Source organism: Marmota flaviventris, chromosome 10, assembly GCF_047511675.1.
Source record: "Marmota flaviventris isolate mMarFla1 chromosome 10, mMarFla1.hap1, whole genome shotgun sequence".
Taxonomy (NCBI): Eukaryota; Metazoa; Chordata; class Mammalia; order Rodentia; family Sciuridae; genus Marmota; species Marmota flaviventris.
The window spans coordinates 106,228,247-106,250,508 of record NC_092507.1 but is presented as its reverse complement, the minus strand read 5'-3'; the positions used below and the strand labels follow the sequence as shown (position 1 = coordinate 106,250,508).

Below are 22,262 nucleotides of genomic sequence, written 5' to 3'. Positions count from 1 at the left end.
CCGCCTCTGCGGCCTGTGAGCTTACAGGGCGCCGCGGGACCACAGCCCTGGAAACTCCGCCGGGTGCTCCACCACGGGTCCTGCCATCTCTTCTACCTGAAGCCACCTTCCTAGGTTTCCATAGCCACCGAGGCCGCGACCTATGTGTCCTCCATCAAGAAGGGCCTCAAAGGAGTCTAGGCACTGGGCGCTGATTAGATGGGGCCCGCTTCCCTGGCGGACGTTCTATTGTCGCAGATGCTGGGACAGCCGCCGGGAGCAGGGACCCCAGGGAGGGCAGGAAGGTAGTCTCCGCGGCAGAATGAAAGGAGGGAGTCCCTGGGTGGAGGGATCCGCACCCTCCCGGCGTCCGGCCCGCCTCCCCTCCCACTCGCCAGCTGGTCGCTCCGGGTCCCCGCAGGCCCCGCCCCCAGGCCCCGCCCGCGGCCCGCCCCCCGCCCCTCCCTGCCGGCGCCCGCCGCTCCCCGGGCTCGCAGCGCGGGCCTGGGGACTCGGGAGCCCGCCGCCTGGGCCACAGCATGGGGCGCTTCCGCGGGGGCCTGCGGTGCATCAAGTACCTGCTGCTCGGCTTCAACCTGCTGTTCTGGGTGAGACCCGAGCCGGCAGGCCCAGCAGGGCAGGGGGACTGGCGGCGGGCGCGGGGCCGGGGTCTCGGGGGAGCTGACCGCCGTGCGTCCGAGCCGGCTCCGGGAGAGGGCAGGGTGTTCCATCGGCGGAGGCGAGAAGGCAGACAAAGAAGAGGGGGACGGACGGAGGGGGAGGGAACGGAAAAAAGAGAAGGTTGAGCAATGGGAACCGGTAAGAAGCGGAGACACCGAGCGGCTCTAACCCGGGAGGAGCCCCTCTGCCTAGGTTTTTATCTCCAGGCGGGTGACGCCAGGTGCGGGGACTCAGCCACTCCTCACCTCCCAAGGGCTCCCGGCCCCGGCGGTCCGCTCCAGCTTCCCAAGCACACACACACCCCCTTCTCGCTCTGCCTTTCCGCGGGAGCCCGGTGGCCTGGCCAGTGGGTTGGGAGGGAAACCCCTGCCCTAAGGGGCTGCCTGTGGGGTGCCACCCCATCCAGAGTGTGTGGACACACCACCTGCCTCTGAGGATTTCTTTAGGAAATTGGGGGTAGGAATGAAAATTGTGGGGGTGGGGAAGGACCATCCTTTTTCTAGGCATTATGACAGGGTCCTAGTGAATGAGGAGGTGGGAGTGCTCTTTAAGGAAGGATGTTGGGGGCACTGAGGGGCTTCCAAGAGGCAGCAGCATCTCCCCACAGTTCCCTGTCCGCAGCTAAATACTAATGCTAATGGAGATGATCTCATTCAACTTTGCAGGGTTTTATGGAGCCGACAACAATCCGGGAATTAGTAGTTCACAGAGAGATAAGACTGTGACCCTTGTCTTCTATATTATTAGAGAATGGTTAGGACTCCACCATCCTTAGCCCCCTGGATACTCAGCCCCAGGTCCTGGAGAATTCTGAGAAAGGTCTGAAAATTGTCTTCTGCACAGTCCCTCTTGGGCTTTCTTGATGGCCACCCATAATAACTGCTCAAATAGACCCTGAGTGAAAATATAGGTCCTGCTTTGGGTGAAGAGGTTTTTAGAGGGTGGAGGGAGCAGGAGGGGCTTAGGTGCTTTGAAACCATTTGCTCTGTGGAGGTTGCTTCCCATGACTGCAAGTAATTAATTATTGAATAATAGGCCCAGTTTGTGTCTGCCAACCCATTAGCCCAGACGCCTGGGTGACTCCAACAACTCCAAGCTCTTCCAAGTAGCCATCTTCAGCATCTTTCAGCAATGGAATGTGTGGAGGAGGTACCCAGGAACAGCCCCTGCATTTTAAAGATACATGTGACTTTTGTACACCTGGACATTGATATTCAGCATACTATAAGGAGGAACATTTCTCAAGGCCCTTACTTTGTATTTTTTAGTAGGCTGGCTTAATTTCCAACTCCGTTAATTAATTATAGATGTCATTGCTGCAGTGGCACCTTTCACTCTCACTGCTTACAAATTCAAAAGAAGTTTATAGCAGCCTGAATAGAAGTTCTTAAACTGGGTTCAGTTCTTATTAAATGCTTGATGCTGTGCCAGCTTTCCAGGGATAATTGGAAGCATTTATTGAGTGTTTTCCATGTGTCAAGGACAGGGCTAAGCACATTACACTCATTATCACACTTCATCTTCATGGCAATACTGATGTACATCGGATTATCCCCATTTTTACAAATGAGGAAACTGAGATTCAAACAGGTTAATTTGCCCAAGATCACAGAGCTAGCAAGAGGCAAAGATGGGTCTCAAACTCTGCCTACTTACTTTTAAAAACTGTGGTAATTCAGTTAACCAGTGGTTTTCAAAAGTGTGGCTCCTGGACCAGCAACTTCAGCATCCCTTGGAAGTTGGTCATAAATGCACATTCTCTGCCCATCCTGAACCTGCTGAATCAGAAACTCTGGAAGAGGGACCCAGCAATCTATTTTAACAGACCACCCAGGTAATTCTGACCCATGTGCAAGTTTGAGAGCCACTATTAAATAATGACTAAGCAAATAATAAATAAGCACTAGTAACTGCAAACACTGTTTCCTAAGTAGCTAATCTACTTGAGGAAACAAGACCAATGCATATAGAACAACAACTGCCCCCGCCCCGCCCCCCCCCCCAAAAAAAGAAAAGTTCAGTATATAATCAAGTGACAAATTTCACACCATTGACCATTAACACAGTAAGGAAGGGAAGTAGCAGCAAAGTTTGAGTCCCTCCCTGTGTTAGCCACTGAGGTCATATATGGCCTTTGGTATATATGTTCTGACTAAGGTGTTCAGAGAAGGGATCACAGTAACATTAAGGAGGCTGCAAAGTCTTCTGAAGAAGGAGACATTAAGGCAAAGGTGAGAAACCAGCGTCACCAGCTGAGATGCAGAGCAAGGGGCATGTGAGCCACCATCTATACGAAGAAGCCATCAGGCTTAAGGGCAGAGATCCAAGCAGAGTATGCTTGAGCAAGTTATTTTTACTTCTCAGCTTGATTTATCATTTGTATGAGTGGAGAAATAGAGTTGTTGAGAGCATTAAAATCAAATATGTTAAGTATCCAGCCTCACCTTTTATGAGCCTTATACATAGTTAGTGCTCAAAAAGGTTAAGAATTATTTTTATTAGTAAGCGCCTGGCACATAGGAAGCATTCAACATAAATCTCTTTCCCCTGATTCCTTTAATATTGGCAAATAGTAAACATGTGTGCCAAATGACTTCCAACTTGTCTTCATTTGGGAATAACTATACATTATCTTCTTAATGTGTACTTGTGGATTTTCCCTACTAGAACTTAACAGCACTGAGAGCAGGAATTTCTTTTTCTTCTGTTTTGTTCACAAATGTATCCCCAGCATTTAGAATAGTGTCCAACATATAGGAGGCACTTAATAAATATCTGTAGAGTGAATTAATGAAGCTGCATTAATCTCAGGTTAGAAAACTGAGTATAGATTTCTGATTTACATAATCAGTTGCCAAGTGGACCTATCTCTGCCTGCTCATCATTACCTGGCTGCTGTTCAGACTGAGCCCAGTAGGGAAGTATGGGGACCTTTCTCTCTTTCAATTCCACAGGGCTGCAGGGGGCAGGGGACAGGGTTGTGCAACAGCAGCAAGTAGAGGCCATCTTCCCGTGTTTGTGCCGCACAACCAACACAAAAGGGACAAACTGAAACCAGTGCCTTATGCCCGACAGGGAAGAACGGAATGGATTAAGTTATTTAGATATCTACCTCCATTGTCACTGAAGGAACCTGATTCTAGAAAAGCCCCACCCTAGTTTCTGAAGTTGTTTTTTCCTAGTTGGAGGGCTTTTCCTGGAAGGACAGGCTTCAGCTGTGACTTAAGAGTGTTTAACATTTACACACACACCCTTAGATGTCTGCCCTTCTGAGGTATAAGGTCCCCTGGATGACAGTATTTTGGGTCCTGTCAGAAATTGGCCGGAGGGCAGGCATAGAGGTTTTCTGAGCTGCAATTTGACAGCTAGATTTGTAACCTCCTCAGGCAGCTGGGTTTAAGCTCCCCTCGGCTGTGCTCCTGGTTTTCTAAACATTCAGCTAGATCTTGCCAGAGCCTGCAGTGCCTGGCCCAGGGCCACCGCCTGGATTCTTTTTAAAGTAAAAGTAAAGCCTACCCATTAACTCTACTCAATTAATTTCTGATATCATGGTTGATGTCTACCATGAAAACCCTCCCAACATCTGTCAGGTCTAAATTCAGGCACTGCAGTCAGATAGCTTAGTATTTTCCTGTGCCTTTCATTGAAATCACCTTTGTTTTTTTTTTTTTTTTCCTCCGTTGCATAGCAATATAAATAAAACACCACAACCCACCCAGCCACACATGTTGGTTTAAAGAAAAACCTGGGCGCTGTTTATTCCTTGGTTTATTGTTGTCTGCTCAGCGTTTTCCTATCATTGTGCTGTAATGAGTGGCTCACTGTCCCTGTCCAACAGGAAGCGAGGCAGTTCTTTGTTGAAAGCCAGATGCCGTATATGGCAAGTTTGAAGTTTCTCTCCTTTCCTTCTCACCATTACTAATGCAGCTTTGGGTTTGCACTTGGTGATACCTAACAGGTGCTTGTAGGAAAGATAGTGTTTCTTTGGCTTGGGAGTAAAAGAAGCTTGGATCAAATGAATCTTACAGAGGTGGCCTCCTCTACTTTCCCAAATATGTCAAATAGTACTTTACAGAAATCACCTGTTGGAGAAACTGGTTTAAAAAAAAAAAAGAAAAGAAAGAATGTACCCTTTGGAGTCCACAGAAATGCTAGACCACCCCAGAAAACAGCTCAGCCTCACTATAGGATAGTCTTCATTCCTGATTTCTGTCAAGGTGAGAAGACAGCAGCAGAGAGTCAGCCCCTATCAGTGTGGATCAGAGGGACCTAGTGCTGCTAGGAGGTCAAGGAGTCTACAGTAGGGTCAGTCTGGGAAATCCAGAGCTGTAGTTACAGTGTCCTGGTAGACCTCAGGCAGGTCTGCACAGCATGGCTATTCAGATCCAGGAATTCAAAGCTTGGAAGGTGTAGATTGGCACCACACTGCCTGACTATTTTCTTGGCTCCGTTGTTTAACCTCTTTGAGCCTCAGTTTTTCTCCTCTGTGAAACAGGCCTGATGAAGTACTCACTTCAGTCTGATCTTTGTGCAAATAAAATGAGTTAATACATGTAAGGTCCTCAAGTATGGCACATCCCCACACACATAGTAAATACTCAATAATATACGCTATGAGTGACAGTTGAATACTAGAGATACAAGTGAGAAAGTAGAATCCAGACTCCATGAGACCCATAAAGGCAAGGAGAAGCAAGAAGGTGTCCCATGTCCAACCAATCAAAGTGCCAAGAGTCTTACCTTATCAAAGGTGTGGAGTCAGAAGGAGAGGGTCCCTCCTCTGTAATCCATTCAGTCAGCAAGCCTGTGCTGAGCTCCTGCTGTGTACCTGACACCCTGCCAAGTGCTGGCAGCTCAGAGATATCCTGGATCAGGAGGCACTTGTGCCTTTCTGTAGCCTCCATTTTGTCCTTGATTGTCACTTGTTCTCTCTCAGGTCTCAGCACCTGGTAGAGGTTCATCATGGCTTCAGCTGACAGGGCTGTGCACGCTGACCTTAGAGCAGAGCTGTTTGTTGTCTGCCCTGCCTCTGTGCCATTAGAGTCCAAGAGGAGGCATGGGAAAGCTTTTGGGGTCAAGAGCCTCTTAGACATGGATGTGCATAGACCATCCCAGACCTGTTCAGTTACATATTCTGATTCAGTAGGTCTGCATCTCTAAACAAGTCCCAAGCTCTCGGACCACATTGTGAGAACCTCTGTTTCAGATGTGACCTGAAGAGGTCAGAGACCCACCAGATGCCCTCACTTCTGGTTGGGGCAGGGAGCTCCTTCTTCTTGGCTTGCTCTTGGCAGTGCTTTTAATTCCAGTTACCACTTTACCACGGCTGTTTTCAATTCTTTTTTTCTACACTAATCCTTGACGGTTTCTAGAATTACCATCATCCATTGCCTTTTACTGTGCTATTCTAGAACGTCATCCGTGAAGTCTCTTGGTGCTCCAACCGTGTGCCACAAAAGAGAACATTACCTCCATCCGCCCAGTGTTAATATTGACAGTGTCACAGCCAACAGTGTGCCTTTTTCCTAAAGCAAGTGATATTATACATGTTTCTAAAGCAAGTGATGTTATACTGATCATTGAAACAAATTGTGTCATGGTCACCAAGCAGTGAAAGGAATCAAGAGAATGAGGCCAGTAAGATGGGGATATCCAATGGACTAAGAGCACATCTTACAGATGAGTGGGGTTTACCTTGGCCTACATTTTCATCCTCTTTGGCTTTGATTAGGGACAAAATAACAATACTAATGAACATTTAGATGATGTTTAGTTTGCAAAATGCTTTCACATCCATTATCCCATATGATTGTGAATCACAACAATCCCATGGAACTGTATAACTGCCACCATCTTACAGATATAGAAACTGAGTCAGGCAGAATAAGTTGAATGTCCCACGTCTTCTGATTTTAAATCCCATTTTCTTCCCACTGTAGTAAATTTGGGGACAAGTGTAATACACAGCATAAGAAATGATACTGGCCTGGAAAGTGTAAAGTCTGTGAGCGGGATCATTAAATCCAATGCCAGATTTAGTTTTGATGTATTCCAGAAATGCAGGTGTGAAAAGATGGATAAAATACCCTGACATATGGCAGAAGCAAGAGAAACTTTGAGACCACTAACCAATCATTTTAAAACAGAAGAAAAGTAAGATGGAAATTGAGAGTGTGTATCAAGAGACAATTTCATAAATTAATTTAAGCAGAAAAAACTTGAAGGATAGGAAGCACTATCTAAATGTAAGCTATGTACTAAATGTTCTCTTAAGCACATTTCTATATGAGCATTTTTAATCCTCACAATAATCTTATGAGATAAAAGCTATTATCATGCCCAGGTTCTATATGAGGAAGTACAAAGAGTACAAAGAGTGTGAGAGACTTATGCAGGACTCAGAGCTGGCCAGTGGCAGAGCCGGGTTTTGATGTGTGGCTCCAGAGTACGTGCTCTTAACCACTCCAAGTCTAAAGGCTAAAACTTGGACACGAACGGGACTTCTAGACACTCAATACAGTGGCTGTGCTACTGAGCATGTGCAGCTATTTAAACTTAAATCAATTTAAGTAAAATGTAATATTCATTTCCTCAGTCCCACTGACCACATTTCAAGTGTTCAATAGCCATTGGTGGCTGGTGGCTACCATATTGGATGGCACAAATAGAGAACATTTCCATCATTGGAGAAATTTCTGTTGGACAGCTCTAGCCTAAATAAAATTATTTTCCTCTCACAAAGACATATTTTTCTCTTATTGGGTTTTAAATTAAAACTAGAGAAAAGAGGAAATAGTGTCTGTAAAGGGCTACTGGTGTTCTGGTATAGATAGTTTGGAAAACTCAAAGGAACTTCAGCTGTCACGGAGAGTGGGAGCATAGTGCCAACCAACATCAAAAGATGGCAGACAACTAAGTTACTGGCACCATGGGACTAAGATCAAGTTTGGGGTCTGAATGTAACATTAGTGAGTCTATCAAGGTAATAAGACTAAGTGCTGGGCCCTCACTGTTCCAGTGTGTAACATGAACTCAGTTAATCTCTTAAGAAGACACTATGACTCTTTCTGCTCTGCAAATGAGGAAGCTGGGGGTAACAGAGGATAAGAAATTTTCCCAAGGGTCACAGGACTCGTGAGTGCAGAGCCTGATTCAATCTAGTTGGCTAGAACCCCCGTTTTGACCACAGTAATTCCCCTGTGCCACAGCGCTGTCTGTACATGTGGCATATTTGTTACCCATGTTCGGGCATCAGTTATTCAGTATGAACACTCAGAAGAAGTAAAATTAGATGAGCAGGTGGTAGATTTTCCAAAACATAGGCCAAGCTCCACCCTCTCCATTGTGATGGCGATTGGACAAGAACCATCTTGTAAACAGGGGACAAGGGAATTGAGCAGAGATGACAAGCCCTCCAACAGGGGCAGTGTGGGGTTGGGGATGCATAGGAAGCTGCTGTCACTCAGACCCAAAGCCAATTTATTCTCCCTCCCTGTGCCAGAATCTGCCTGTAACTCTGTGAATGGGCCATGCTATACCTTCCTGACCTCAAATAGGCTCTGATAAAATTAATGTTAAGAAAATTATCTATAGAACACCAACCTGGGCTTCCATGATTTCTACTAGCTTCCATCCAAGCTAACATTTTCCTAAATGAAGTGTTTTGACACTCATTTTACTGTATAGAGAATACTGTAATCATATGCAGTGTTCATATGCCCCTCCTCTCACCATATTTCTGAGTTCTACCTGAAATATTTTTTTTCTGCCATTATTTCTCTGAAACAATTAAAACTGGTTAAATATTATTCCTATTGATCAATATTTAAGAAATCTTTCAATCTGCTCAGAAGTAGTCCTTTCAAACACCTGGAAGAATTTTACACTGAAACATAAATATTAATTAATGTCTTTGCTTATATAAAGCATCATATAGATGAGATGACATGTCTATATAGGTGAGTGATCATTTTGGCCCCCAAGATAAATTTGTAATAGAAGGGTGAGCCTAGGATAAGTCCCAGATGGATGGGTCTTATCTATTAGAAGGCAATGCAGAGAACTTAGAAAAGAGCATTTTTGTCTATTCTACCCATAGTTACTCCTCCCGATGAGGTAAGGCCGACACTTAGTTTATTTAATTCACTTCTGTGACCTGGTGGATTGGATTTTAGACTTGTGTATATTTGACCTTCACTTGATAAAACCATCTGCTCACCGGATCATTAGCTGGTAGTCTGTGACATTCATTTTTGCTGTCTAGAGAAAATTAAGCAGCCATCAACATCAACATTCTCATAATTCTTGCTGTTTCATCCTCTCCTACTCCTTTCCCCTGCATTTCTTTTAAGATAAAAGGTGTTGTGTATAACCACCACATAAACACATTTTCCACCATCCAGAAGTGAATTATCTGCTTTATGGTTCCCAGAAAACTTTTCACCCCGGGCTTATTTTGCTTCCCCGCAGCACTTTTAAACTGCTTCCTCGAAAAACAGTTGATCCAGGCAAGTTAACTTTATAAAAGCCTCAACAAACAGAAGAACATGTGTTTGGCACCAATAGATAGCCCAGAGGTGAATAGAACACTCCTGATTCTATGGGGCTTCTACCAGCCCAGAGAACGAATTAAGCATTGATTGATCATGAAATGTACTCTTACCTGAAAGAAGTCTTTCTTGGCATGAGCCTGTTCTTACCGAAATTCTATGAAGAAAATAGTAGGGGAAATCTGGCACGCAGATACCTTAAGGAGCTGCTGTGTATTTCCAGACAATCAGAGGCTTCTCACCATCACCTGCCGTCCTGGTCCTGCCTCCAGTTCCCCCTCACCTGGTCCTGATGTTGAGGTCAGGGCAGCAAGTTCCCTCAGGGGCATTTGGTGTAAATGTCATATGACATTCAGCTCTCGTATTTTTTTTCTGATAAAATCCTTGATTTTGAGAAAGTGCCATCTTAATCCTGGTCCTGCTTTCAGGGCATAATAGGATGAAAGTCTTGGGAGCCAGTTTTCCACTTTGAGAAAATTAGTATCATCTTCTAAAGCAAATGTGCTTCTGACATCTGCCTGCTAAAAGGCGGAGGCTGCATTACCCTCATGGCATCATAATGGGGTTTCAATCAGATCAAATATCGTGAGTGAGTGCTCATTATAGTTCCATCTAGGATGATAATTGCCACTGAGAGCAAGTATTAGCTTGAAAGCATTTAATGAAAACCCTAGGATGAAAGTGTCATTTCCAACTTTGTGTGACTTCAGCCCAAAGAAGAGAGTAACAAACAAACTGGGTTGCATGTGGCCATGGCTTCATCCTGGAGAAGCAAGAGTATAGGATTGGTTTTGTTTATTCTTTCATTCTCATGCAGCGTGTGGTGTGTGTGTTGCTATAATCGTATGCAGTGTTCATATGCCCCTCTTCTTGCCACCAACAGAGATGCATAGATCTACTCTAACATGTCACTGAGGCTCAGGGAAACGGAAGTGAGGCTGCGTACTCTAATTTGGTTTTCTTTGTCCATGGGCGACTGTTTTGCTGTGTATATTCAACCTTGTGTTCACTCAGTGCCTTCCAAGGTATCTGCAGTGTTTCCCCGGTGCAGGTGAATTTGAAAAGAGGCCTTTGTGAAGTCTTCCCTTGGAGAGCTGTGAGGGAGGTTGTTCACAATTCCTCCTGTCAGCCTGTCTTAGTCAACTTGGGATGACATTAAAAAAAAAAAAAAAGAAATACCTGGCCCTGTGTTCAATCGATAGCACCAAACAGAGGGAAGGGTGTGGGGGGGGGGGGGAAGACTTGGTGGCTTAAATAACAGAAACGTATGCCTTACAGCTCTGGAGGTTGAAGTCTGAGGGCAGGGTGGCAGCATGGTCGGGTCTCATGAGGACCCTCTCCTGGTGAGCTGGTGGTGCCTTGTCACTGCATCTTCGATGACAGAGGGAAAGAAAGCAGCCTCTCTGGTGTCTCTTCTCATAAAGACACTAGTCCCACCCTCATGACCTCATCTGATTCTCTCCCAAAGGCCTCATCTCCAAATATCACCGCACTGGGAGGTAGGGCTGCAGTGTGTGAATCGTGGGGTGAGGGGTCGCAGTTCCATCCACAACATAGCCTAAGTGGTATCTTTTGTAGGTCTTCTGCTCCTTCAGTGACATATGTCATATGTCAGTTGACAGAATGGGAGCCCATTCTGCAAGACAAGAGGAAGGGGTTTGTACTACAGCAACACAGCTCCCATCCCTGCCCTCACAGAAATCAGGGCTTTTTGAAAAAAATTACTGAAATGTTTAAATAGAAATGGTTGCATGTGCTATGAAAAAAGACAAATAACTAGGCTAGGGTAGTCTTCCCCAAGTGACAGGAAAGCTGAACACTGAGTGGGTGTCAGTCTGGTAGGGGAGGGAGGAGAGCATTCTGTCTCGGGAAACGGCAAGAGCAGTGGCCTCCAGTGGAAGAAGGAACTGAGACTGTGGCTTAGGGCCTCTGAGGATCATTCTTTGGTCTGGTACCTAGATATAAGCATATGTACTATCTAGAACTGTCTCTGGGGGTGCTTTTGACCCAGAAAGGAGGTTTACTGCTCACCAGCAGTACCAAGCTTTTGCTGTTTGTGATCCACGTTGGCCTGTGTCCAGGAGGGGAAGGCTGGGCAGACAGGAGGAGCCAGGTCCAGGGAGTGGTCTCTGCGTTTTTGCATCCCAGCACTACCTGTCTCCAGCTGGACTACCACAGGGGACCATGTTTGTGATTCATAAAATCTTTCTTGTTTTTAAGTGAAAAAAAAACTATGTCCTCACGATAGGCCCTTTTATCAGCAGGCCCAGGAAAGTGAAAATAAATGCAGTTAAAATCAAGGTGAAATCCATAAACAAGTTTTGCTTTATGCTAAATGGCTTAGTTTTTTCAGATAGCCATGACTTACAGGAAACTCTGCCCATCCACTTTGCTTTAAAAATTCTTTAAATCCGTCTTCAGTTCTCTCTTCTGCTTCTTTAGTTTTAGAATGCAAACATGTCTTCTCTAAAGACATGTGCTTACAATTTGCAATTTTGTGTCCCGCAAACACTCTGGAATATGGTTAGCTACTGGAATAACTTACCCAGGAAAATCTGGCGAGCCCCTCTTTAATGGCTTAGGTTTGTACACCACTGTTCCTTTCACTGCATTCTTCTCGCCTTTTTTGGTTTTTGTTTTTTCTATTTTATGTTTTTAAGTAATGGGCACACTTTTGCCCTCAGACCTCATTTCAACACATTTTTTAGTGCCTTGTGCACAACTGGTCCTCAGAAAAGGGGAGATGACTGAAGAGGTGATGTTATCTGGCGTCTTCTTGTGTGCATTCTGGTAGGCTGGGCCTGTGATTGGATCCTCACCTGCAGGACTAGGTTTTTACCTAGGCCACCAAATAGCTTTCCATGAGTCCCTGAGAACCCCAGGAGAAAGACTGGTTCTTTGTCAACTCTGAGTCCTAGGCTCCTGGCTCACAGTCATGCTCAATAAGTGATTTTTTTTTAAATGATTAACATGAAGGTCCAACCCATTCCGCTGTATGAAAAAGCCCGTTCCTACAAAACAATATTTCTGGTTGTCATTCTCTCAAAGGCCCTAGGCGTGGTACTGGCCCTAGAAGGACCCCTCAACAAAGTTCTTCAAATGGTGTGGTGAACTCTTTCTGGTCCTCTCAGCTGTTAGCTTCACTCCCTAGTGTTCTCTCTCTCTGGTCCACAGTCACTCAGGCCTTTATCTTTGGCTCCCTGCTGTATCAGGCACCCAAGCAAGATTCATGCTCCTGACTGTTCCCATCAAAAGAAGGGTCTCCATCCTTTCTTCACTCAAGGCTCTGGGGCTTCCCAAGATGATGCAAAGGTAGGCAGAAGCCCTGCATCCCAGCTTCCTGCTAAAGCCCAGACTCTGGCCTCCCCCAGACTCGTCTCTTTCCCCAGCCCAGCATCAGGGTAAGGAAATGAAGCCCTTCCCTGTGCTCCTCGGCTGGGAGCTCTCACCTCCCTCCAGTTCTCTGCTCTTCTGGGTATACATCAAGAGTGAACAACTGCTGCACACTGGTGGTTGTGCTTTGCACCATCCCTTGGCCGTGTGCACGCTGTCCCTCTTCAGCTCGTTCCCTGCCTCATATTGCATTTATGACTTCATGTTGATTATCTTCCATGTTGGATTGTGATCCCCACCTTTTTCGTTGTTTCCCTGATGCCAAGCACAATAGCTAGCCTAGATCAGAGTTGATTCCCGCTGAATAAACACTCAAGGAAGAAAGAGAGGAAGTGAAGGCAGGGTAGGGGCAAGAGAAGAAAAGAAGAAAGCCCCACTCAGAGCCATGGATGTCCTCTCCTTCCTTAGTTGTTTTTAACCTTGACAGAGGTGCGGATATGTCTGAATGCAAAAAAAAAAAAAAAAAAAATGGACTGGGATTAAAAGAAGAGAGAATTAGGGCAAAAGGGAGTGTTGGCCTGGTGGTTTAGGATTACAGGGGCTTGCAGGCTTCCCTCAGGGGAGCCGATCTCTTCTGGCTGTATGGAACAGAGAGTAATGAGAACTTAGGGACACCAGATTCACTTACCTCCATGCTGACTTAATGGCAATTGGTGTGAACTTTTGGGGGGCAATTTCTGGTGTGTGGTAGACCAGGCTAATAAGTCCAGTGAACACAGAGCATTGCATGAGCCTTACAGGATTGGTGAGTTCAAAAGGACCTGCTGTGCCTCTTCCCAAAGCAGTGCTCACTCTGTTTCTCATCGCAATATCAGCCCTGGCTAGCTCCCTGGCAGCACACTGGGAGGATTCCCCTCCACACAGTGATGACATTCAGCTAAGCCACAATTCCTTGAACCAGGAGGAAACCCGTGTGGTTTGGGGGTTGGGGCGGGGATGAGCAAGCGCAGATTTTTTCCCCTTTGCCCGATGGCTTTAAATTGCAACCTCTCTTTTAATTTTCCATTATGCATCAAACACATCCGTGCCAGAACTGGACAAATGTATTCCGTCTGGAAGGATGATCCCAGACAGCTATAAATTAGAGTTTGTGTACAGAGATTCCAAAAATGTGGCCTCATGGTAGGGTGTCCCTGGGACCAGTCACCTCCTCCACAGTCTGCTTGGTGGCTTCTGGCTTTGGCCTGGCGCCTCTGTCAATAGATTTTTGCTTTGTATTTGGAAACTCTCTTTCCATCAGGCACTGCAGAGGGTGGTAAGGTTGCCCGTCAGGCTTTGCTGGACAACTTGTCCCCTGACGAGCAGGGACAGCAATTGACTGAGGGCAGCACCCTCTTTCCTGCACAGCAACAGTGAGGTCCCCAAACTGGTTTCCTTCTAAGTTAAAGCACAACAAAAGCATACTCTCCTCACTTTTTTTCTGATAGAAAAAAAAAAAAAAAAACTACCACGTAACGCTGTTTTAAAACTACATTTTTAAGGTTAAAAGAAAGTCACCTGTAATCTCTCCCTTCGATGATAAATATTATGACTTTTTTAACATGACTTCTTTCCAGATTTTCAAGCCATGCTACTGATTTTTAAAATTCAGCAGTTTTTTCAAAAGCTGGTTGTGCCCAGTTCCTTTAGCTGCCCCTCACACTATTCAATTAGCGCTTTCCTCTGAGGCTGGAAACTGTTAGTTATTCCCCATGGGGAGAGTCCAGCTGGTAAAACTCTGCCCTCGGACTCCTCCTCACCGAAGTCCTGCAGCGTTTCTGAAGAAACCCGGGGAGGAGGGAATTGGCCCTGGGGGACAGAAGGTGAAGGGGGATAAAGTCCTGGTAGAAACCCAGCCAGACAGCACCAGGTCCTTTACAAGCTGCCCACAAGACAGAAGGAACCCGTATGCAAAAGTCTCTGGGCTAACCCTGACTTTGATTTTTCCTTGTTAAACCTCTGCCTCTGTGATTTTCATCCTGTCTTCATGTCATCAGCCCCCGGTGTGCTTTTCTCTGTTCCTGCAGGGGCAGGCTCTGAATTGCTTGTCTGGGGAAGGACTGGGGCAGCCCAACAGAGACTGGACAGGGTGGCAGCAGCAGGAGGCTATTTTTACATTTCTGCTTATTTTCCCATCATGCCTTATGCCCAGAAGGTGCCCAGTAAATATGCGTTGATTGATTGATACAGTGAAATTTGAGAACACCACGGCAGGAGCCTGCTGGCCTGCAGCAGTGACGGTCCTGCAAAGGCAGAAAGGGCTTCTGGCTTTAATGCTGAGCCCCACGGCAACCTTCAGAGGGGAGGGAGGGAGCCCGGGTGATGACTCTACCAGCTGCCAGCCTGCCCAGCCACTGCCCGTGCCAACCGCCCAGCCTCTCCCGCAGCCGCACAGCGCAGACCACGCTGTTTCAGAAAATTATTTTTTCTTCTCTCACTTTCCATGGAAACTCAAAATAGTAACCAAAAAAAAAAAAAAAAAGCCAGGTTCCCTACTTCATCCCCAGGAAGGGGCAGGACAGTGACCACCACACAGGACTGGGGGCGAGAGGGTTACAGAAACCTCTGGAATTACATTCTAATTGGAGAGTGTGCATCATGAGGTGTGGGTGGTGCATTTTGAAGGTTGGTGCATTTTCCTCTAACTGAGAAAGACAAGTTCCCCCAGGTCTTGGAGTTCATCTTGCTGTTGGTGACCTGGCACCTGAGACCCAGTCACCTCTCACTGTGATATTGGTGACGAGTTTCAATGAACCAGCAAAGGACAATAAGTCAAGGAGAAGATGCTGCCAGGGGGATGTTGTTAGGATAGTGTTTCTGAGATGCCCTCAGCATGGCACGTGTGCCGCATAACCACCAGGCAGCTAGCTGGTAGTGTGGGCCTAGTGCCATCATCACACCAGGCTGAGGGGCTTCAACACATGCTTCCACCTCTGTGAACCTCCCTTTCCTCCCCCATAAGAGCTGAAGGGTGGACTAGGTAATGTCCAAGGGTGAGCCCTTGTCTGTGCCTGCACCTGCTAGTGGGTCTGCACACCCCCTCTTCACTTCCATTGTAAATACGGTGTTGTTTGCCCCGCAGCTGGCCGGGTCAGCCGTCATTGCTTTTGGACTATGGTTTCGATTTGGAGGCACCATAAAGGATTTGTCGTCGGAGGACAAGTCCCCAGAGTATTTCTACATGGGTGAGTGACTTGAGCTTCCCTAAGCTTTAGCTCAGGTAGGACAGCTGGGAGACATGGAGCAGAAGCTGCACTTGAGCTTTGGTGGGAGGGGGAGGCGTGGAGGGGCAGGGAAGAGGCAGAAGGAGCCAACACTGGAGCCCTGTGCTCCACCTGGCCCTCAGTGCTGCGCTTAGGGAGGCAGGTGGACAGGACCTTGCTTCTCCTGCTCCCTCACATGACCCATTCCTCCACTCTCCAAAGTATAGGAAGGCCGGCGCAGCCAGAAAAGAAGTCTCAAGGAAATGTAATGAAAATTCATTTCAAAGAATTAGAAAACCTCCTCTGTCCCTGGAGGAAAATGGGTGTACCACAAGTCTGTTATTCACTAGTCCATCCAGGGAGACAGGGTGCCCCTACAGAGTCAGGATTTGATTTTGTGATTTTGTATTTCCACTTGCACCGGAGGAGAATGTAACTCAAAATGAAGAGAGATATTCAAGGTTGGGAGGTGCTGATCCCAGTCCTTCCATGACTAGGGACTGCAGAGAGGAGAGGGGGGGGGGGGACAAGAAGGCTAGCCCTGGAGAAGAGGCATCAGCTCTGCCTCCTGCCAGGAGTAGGAAAGGGGTGAGGAGCATGGGATGGGGTGCAGCCTCCCACCCAGAGTGAGATGAGCAGGGGTACAAATGGTCACCGTGCATTTAGCTCCCTCTGTTTCCAGCCCTCTGCTGGAGCCTTATCTCATTCTCCAGCTAAGTGGACATGCACTCTAGATTTCAAAAATTCCAAGCCCATTGTCAATGCAAGCGACCCCCATAACTGACTGGCTGTTTTAAGAACCCCACCAGCCATAGGGTAAACTTGGATTGCTTGTTGTGACATCTGTGCCTGGGGAGAGGCAGGGACCCATACAGGTCATTGGCTCCAGAGTCTAATAAGAGCAGAATCTCTTTCTGAAAAGAAAGAGTCCAGGCCCCACTCAGAGCCATGGATGTCCTCATGAAGGACCAAATCACGGCGGCTGGGCCACCTCCTCCACCAAACATCTTCCACTCCCAGAATCATCCTGTGAGGAAAATCGCCATACTGATTACAATACTTACAAAGGAAAGTAGCAGAAAATCTACTAAAGGAATATTACTCAGCAATAAAAGAGAATAAAGTCATGGCATTTGCAGGTAAATGGTTGGAGCTGGAGAAGAGAATGCTAAGTGAAGTTAGCCAATTCCAAAAAAACAAATGCCAAATGTTTTCTCTGATATAAGGAGGCTGATTCATAGTGAGGTAGGGAGGGGGAGATTGGGAGGAATAGACGAACTCTAGATAGGACAGAGGGGTTGGAGGGAAAGGGAGGGGGCAGGGGGTTAGAAATGATGGTGGAATTTGATGGACATTATTATCCAAAGTACATGTATGAAGACACGAATGGTGTAAATATACTTTCTATACAACCAGAGATATGAAAAATTGTGCTCTATATGGGTAATAAGAATTGTAATGCATTCTGGTGTCATATATAAATTTTAAAAATTAATTTAAAAAAGATGAATATAATAAGAACATTTATGTTTTATGAAATCTTACATATAGATTTTTTTAAAAAAAACAACACCCAATTATTTTAGGTTACATTAAGAAAAAAAATGCTGCCAATTTAATTATAACATACGATAAAAGATAAATTCTAATCTCAGAATTGTTAAAATGCTTTTTAAAAAAAAACTCAAAAATTGATGAAATGTGATTAAAGAAGTCTGGAGATGGGGAATTTCCAGAATTAGTTCAGGGCCCAACAAAGTCATCAAGGACCCCGGTTCTTCTCTCTACTCTGCCATCCTCTGCGTGTCCTAAGATGTCCCCTTATGATTCCAACATAGCTGCAGTGGCTCCAACATTGTGTCCTCAGACAACAACATCCCAACAAGAAAAAAGGAAGTTTCACTTCATATGGTCCTTTTGAGGGATAAATGAAATCTTTCTCAGGAGTCTCCTGAAAAGCACATTTCCCCTTGCAGCTTATTGGCCAGATTTGCATTATATCTAATCATGGCCAAGAAGAGAATAACTATGACTGGCTCTCTGATTAATTGATAATCATGCCTGGGTCTGGAGCAAGGCCCAAGTTCCCCAGAGGACTTATAACAGTTGGACAAGATTGGCATTTTGTGGCAAGGAAAAAACAGAGGAATCTGCTAAAGACTTAACCCTGAAATGCTCTTTTCTATCCACATGGCTCCTAGGTGGTACGCACACTTCCATCAAAGCTAGCAAACATGCACTTCAAATATTCCTCCTTGAGAGACTCCTGGCTCTGAAAACTTCTCAAGAAGCATTTTTCTATTCCAGAGAAGCCTTCAAGTGTTCCAAGGACAAGCTTAACCCACCCTTGTTCTGTCACCTTCAACCCACACCAGGGACACCAGGATCAGGCAGAGGGAAGAGTGGAGAAGGAATGCCTCTTCCCTTGCTGTTTTAATCAGCTTTGTGCCACTATGGCCAATATATCTGACAAGAACAACTTAGAGGAGGAAAAATTTATCTTGGCTCACAGTTTCCTAAGTTCAGTTTATGGTCATCTGACTCTATGGCTAGAGGAAAGCAACTCAGGACATGACATCCAGGAAGCAGAGAGACCTCTGCTCACCAGGGACAAAATGTAAACCCCAAAGGCATACCCCCAAGTGATCCACACCCTACCTGCCTTCAGGTACCACACAGTTAATCCGTCCATGTGGATTAATCTACTGATTAGATTATGCCTCTCCTAATCTAATTTCACCTATGAACATTCTTACATTGTCTCACACATGAGATCTTGGGGGACAACTCATATCTAAACCATAACACTCATGTTGCTGATATTCCAGAAGCTACCGATCACATAGCATTCCCCACAATTTTGAATTCAGTTTTAACAAGATCCCATTTAATCCCATGTTAAATAGGCTTCATGCCTCTCCAGACATATGGAGAAGGAACTCTTCAATAATCAAGAGCAGATAATAGTCACAAGCACATGGTAGGCACTACATGAATGGTACATAAATACTGAATTAGAGAGAGAGAGAGAGAGAGAGAGCGAGCGAGAGCGCGCAGGCTGCTCCCATAGAGCTTCGAAGGACAGGCAGTTTGGGATAGATTGAGTTAGGGAAAGCTTTATTCATGATTCTGAATTAGGATTGACAAATAAATATAGGGTAGGCAGCCGCCATTTTTACCTTACCTATGGGGACTGTGGCTAATTGTTCAGGGCAATGGAGAAAAGTTCACCCTTAGTTAGAAGGAAAATGCTTGGGAAGACACCAACCAGTTCAGTTCCATTCATAATCTCCTTCAAGTTGTTTGGCAATAATCAAATGCCTAAACTCAGCCACCTACACCCTCACTGCCAAGTTTGCAGGTGAAGGATTTCAAGCTCTAAATTGTACTTTGAGTTAGAACTAGACATTTTTTTTTTTAGGAACAATAAAGAAAGTACTTTTTCTGAGATAGAGGTGGACATTTTTTAGCAGTAAAAAAGAAAACCCCTTTTCAAAGACCATGAAGAAAAACATCTAGAGGAGCTGTATCCCTCTCAATGATATTAAATATCTACTTATTTTAAAGAGCTCTCCATGATCATTTTAATTTTTTGGATTTTGCTAAATATTTGCTAAAACATAGTTTTCAAGTAATTTCTCTTTCCATCTTTTTGTAGATTCCTTCATTTGAGGGAAAAAATATAACCTATCAATATCATTCTCCAGTCAACTTATAGGCCCAGGAACTGGGGGTCACACACAAAAAATATAATAATGCTGTAATTGCCTTCACATAACTTGCAGTATATTTGAAAAGACTCATAGTCTTAACGACTTAAATTTACAATAAAAGCTAGTGTGTAACTAGGTGCTGAGTGTATTTGCAGTGGGTGCATCAAAGGTCATTCTAAGGTAAGGCAGGAAAGATTTGGGTTATATTTTGAATACCAGACTGGAAAAGAAAAAGATGAGGATTGCAAAGACTGAGAGTCAAGAATGCACAAGGCGTGTGCACAGGCCAGCCATGAGCAAACCCAGATGGCACAGAGGTGCTTTCAGGGGTGAGGAGTGGGGCATGGTGGGAAGCTAAGATTACTTACTTATAAGAGAGGGAAGGACAACAGATATAAAGGGCCGGGCCTTGAATGTCATCATTAATTTGATAAGCAATAGATAATTTGGAGCTTGTGGCCCAGTGGGATCTGTCCTGCGTTCTAAAGAAATTATTCTGGCAACAGAGAATAAGAGGGCAGGCACAAGACTTAAAAAAAAAAATAAAAAAAGGTATAGATTATTGATATAGCCAGGTGTGAAGAAATAAGGGCATAACCCATAGTGGTTGCAATAAGAATTATAAAGAAAGAAAGGTAAAAAATATTGTTAACTCCAACTAAGCCTAACTAATCTGACTCAGGAACAGAAGGAATCAAAATGGCACAAGATACCAGTGAAGGAAAAGCCACGTCTGGCAGTAATAATTCATGATTTTCAGGTGAGTTACTGAAGGCAGTTACATGGATCTAGGGATGGAAGCCAGTCCCCAAGTGGCCTGTCTCTGTTGCTCCAGAAACAAAGTGCTAGAGCAATTTCACAGATACAGATTTGGATTCAATATAAGAAAATATTTTTAATGATCGGATAACTCAAAAAAAAGTTGAACAGACTCCCACAGAAGAAAATGAACTGTCCTTTTTGTTGGTATTTCACCACTGCTGTGACAAAAAAAATCAGGATCAAGTGTTTTGTTAATTGAGGAGATTATTGTGTTGAGCAGAAGGGTGAACTAGCACTTCACGGACATTCCTGAGTCTGCTTTCTAACCTAGACAAGAGCAGTTTGCATACTGCCTGAGAAATGAGAGAGCTGTCCCATCATATCATATCTTCATGGACTTATCTGACTAGACTCTTCTATGTCAAGTCACAGAGACCTCCTCCAATTGACAAGAGTAAAATAGAAATTTATTGACTCACATAACTGAAGAGTCCAGGATTAGTACTGGTCCCAGGGACTACTCAGATGATGTACAGAATCCAGCCTGTAGCCATCTGTTGGCTCTGTTTCCCTTTGTCAACCCTCTTAGGCAAGTTTCCTCTCCACGTGATAAAATGGCTGCCAGTGGCTCTAGGCTCCAACTCCAGAGAAACCCCAGTAAAAGAACACGCTTCTTTCATTCCAGCCAGATCCACCTGAAATCCCCAGCCTAACCTGCAGTGGCCATATTGGGTATAGTGCCCATCCCCAAACCAGTCCTTATGACCAGCTGTTGGTTGGTGTAAGCCTGGGCTTCATGCCCACCTTGGAGCTTGAGGTAAGTTGGCACTCTCAAGCCTCATGGATTGAGAATCAAGGAGATTCATTTATCTAAGTAGAGAAAAGGAGCTGGATTCTTGGCAAGGAAAACAGTACAAAAGCAGAGTCTGAATCCTTCTTGCTTGCCCTTGGCAGTACGGACCATGGGTGTGGGTTTACCCACCCTGAGTTCTCCTCTAGGTCATCCTGGAGCAGATGGTGTTGAGGATGATCACGGTCAGTGCTCAGAGGTTAGGGAAGTAGGTCATCATAGAAACTCAGCACTAGGTGGAATAAGGAAAGTAGGGACCAGAGGGCTAAGCAGCAGGGGCCGGCAGTCAGTCATGGTTTCCTAGCTCTTCCTGCAGAGCTCAGCAAAAACCCAGGTCTGCGAACACCCAGTCCTGTGCTTGCTCATTTTCTGCCTCCCTGGATAATGTCAACAAAAAACACTTGTGAAGTTGGGACCTTTTCTCTACACCAGATATTTCTTATAAGAAGAGCAATGTACATGTTTGTAGAAATTGATATTTTCTCTTAATAGTTAACTTTCCAAATAAGAAAGATACCTTCTCTCTAGCAACAAAACACGAAGAAAAATAAACCAGGGTACCATTTATGCTACATCATAGTATACAGTATGAGGTAACAAGAGTTTAAAAAAGAAACCAGGCCCAGTTTGGGGGTTCTGTCTACTGTTCTCACACTCCTTTTTTTGCAAGAATAAATTCCAAAGCAATCATTAAACTCTTGTGACCCCTTTGCTAAAGAGTGTTCTAAACAAACATGGCACATTCAAGTGGTTCTTCAAGAAAAAAAGGCTTTAGCTGGGCTCAGTGGCACACTCCTATAGCCCCAGCTACTTGTGAGGCTGAGGCAGGAGGATTGCAAGTTCAAGGCCAGCCTCAGCAATCTTATAAGACCTCATCTCAAGAAAAGGAAAAGATAACTGCACTCCCAGCCTCAAGTCCCACTCTGAAAGAGACCCCAGGAAAGGTATGTTGTTTAGCTCCCTGCTTCTGGGCAGACGACTGTTAAGCGTTGTTGGAGGAACTCCCCATCTTTGGGAGATTCTTTTCTTTCTGGCATCCTCAGTTCTCGCTCCTGGGTAATGGAGTTTCCCTTCCTGGGGTAAAGATCCAGATGCCACTGCCAAGCCTGGGAGAGTGACAGATCCTAGGCCAAGACAAGAGGACCCAGCTGTG

At 45.3% G+C, this 22,262-nt stretch overlaps 1 protein-coding gene across 2 annotated transcripts in view; it reads left to right on the top strand.

The window, feature by feature from the left end:
- Window positions 1-463: 463 nt before the first annotated feature.
- Window positions 464-22,262, top strand: part of Tspan2 (tetraspanin 2) — a 50,725-nt gene continuing 28,926 nt past the window's right edge. For both annotated transcript variants that reach the window (XM_027940265.2, XM_071618221.1), the window contains exons 1-2: window positions 464-587; window positions 15,664-15,766. In XM_027940265.2, the coding sequence (XP_027796066.2) occupies window positions 519-587; window positions 15,664-15,766 (172 nt within the window). In that variant the 5' untranslated portion in view covers window positions 464-518. The remainder of the gene's footprint in view (window positions 588-15,663; window positions 15,767-22,262) is intronic.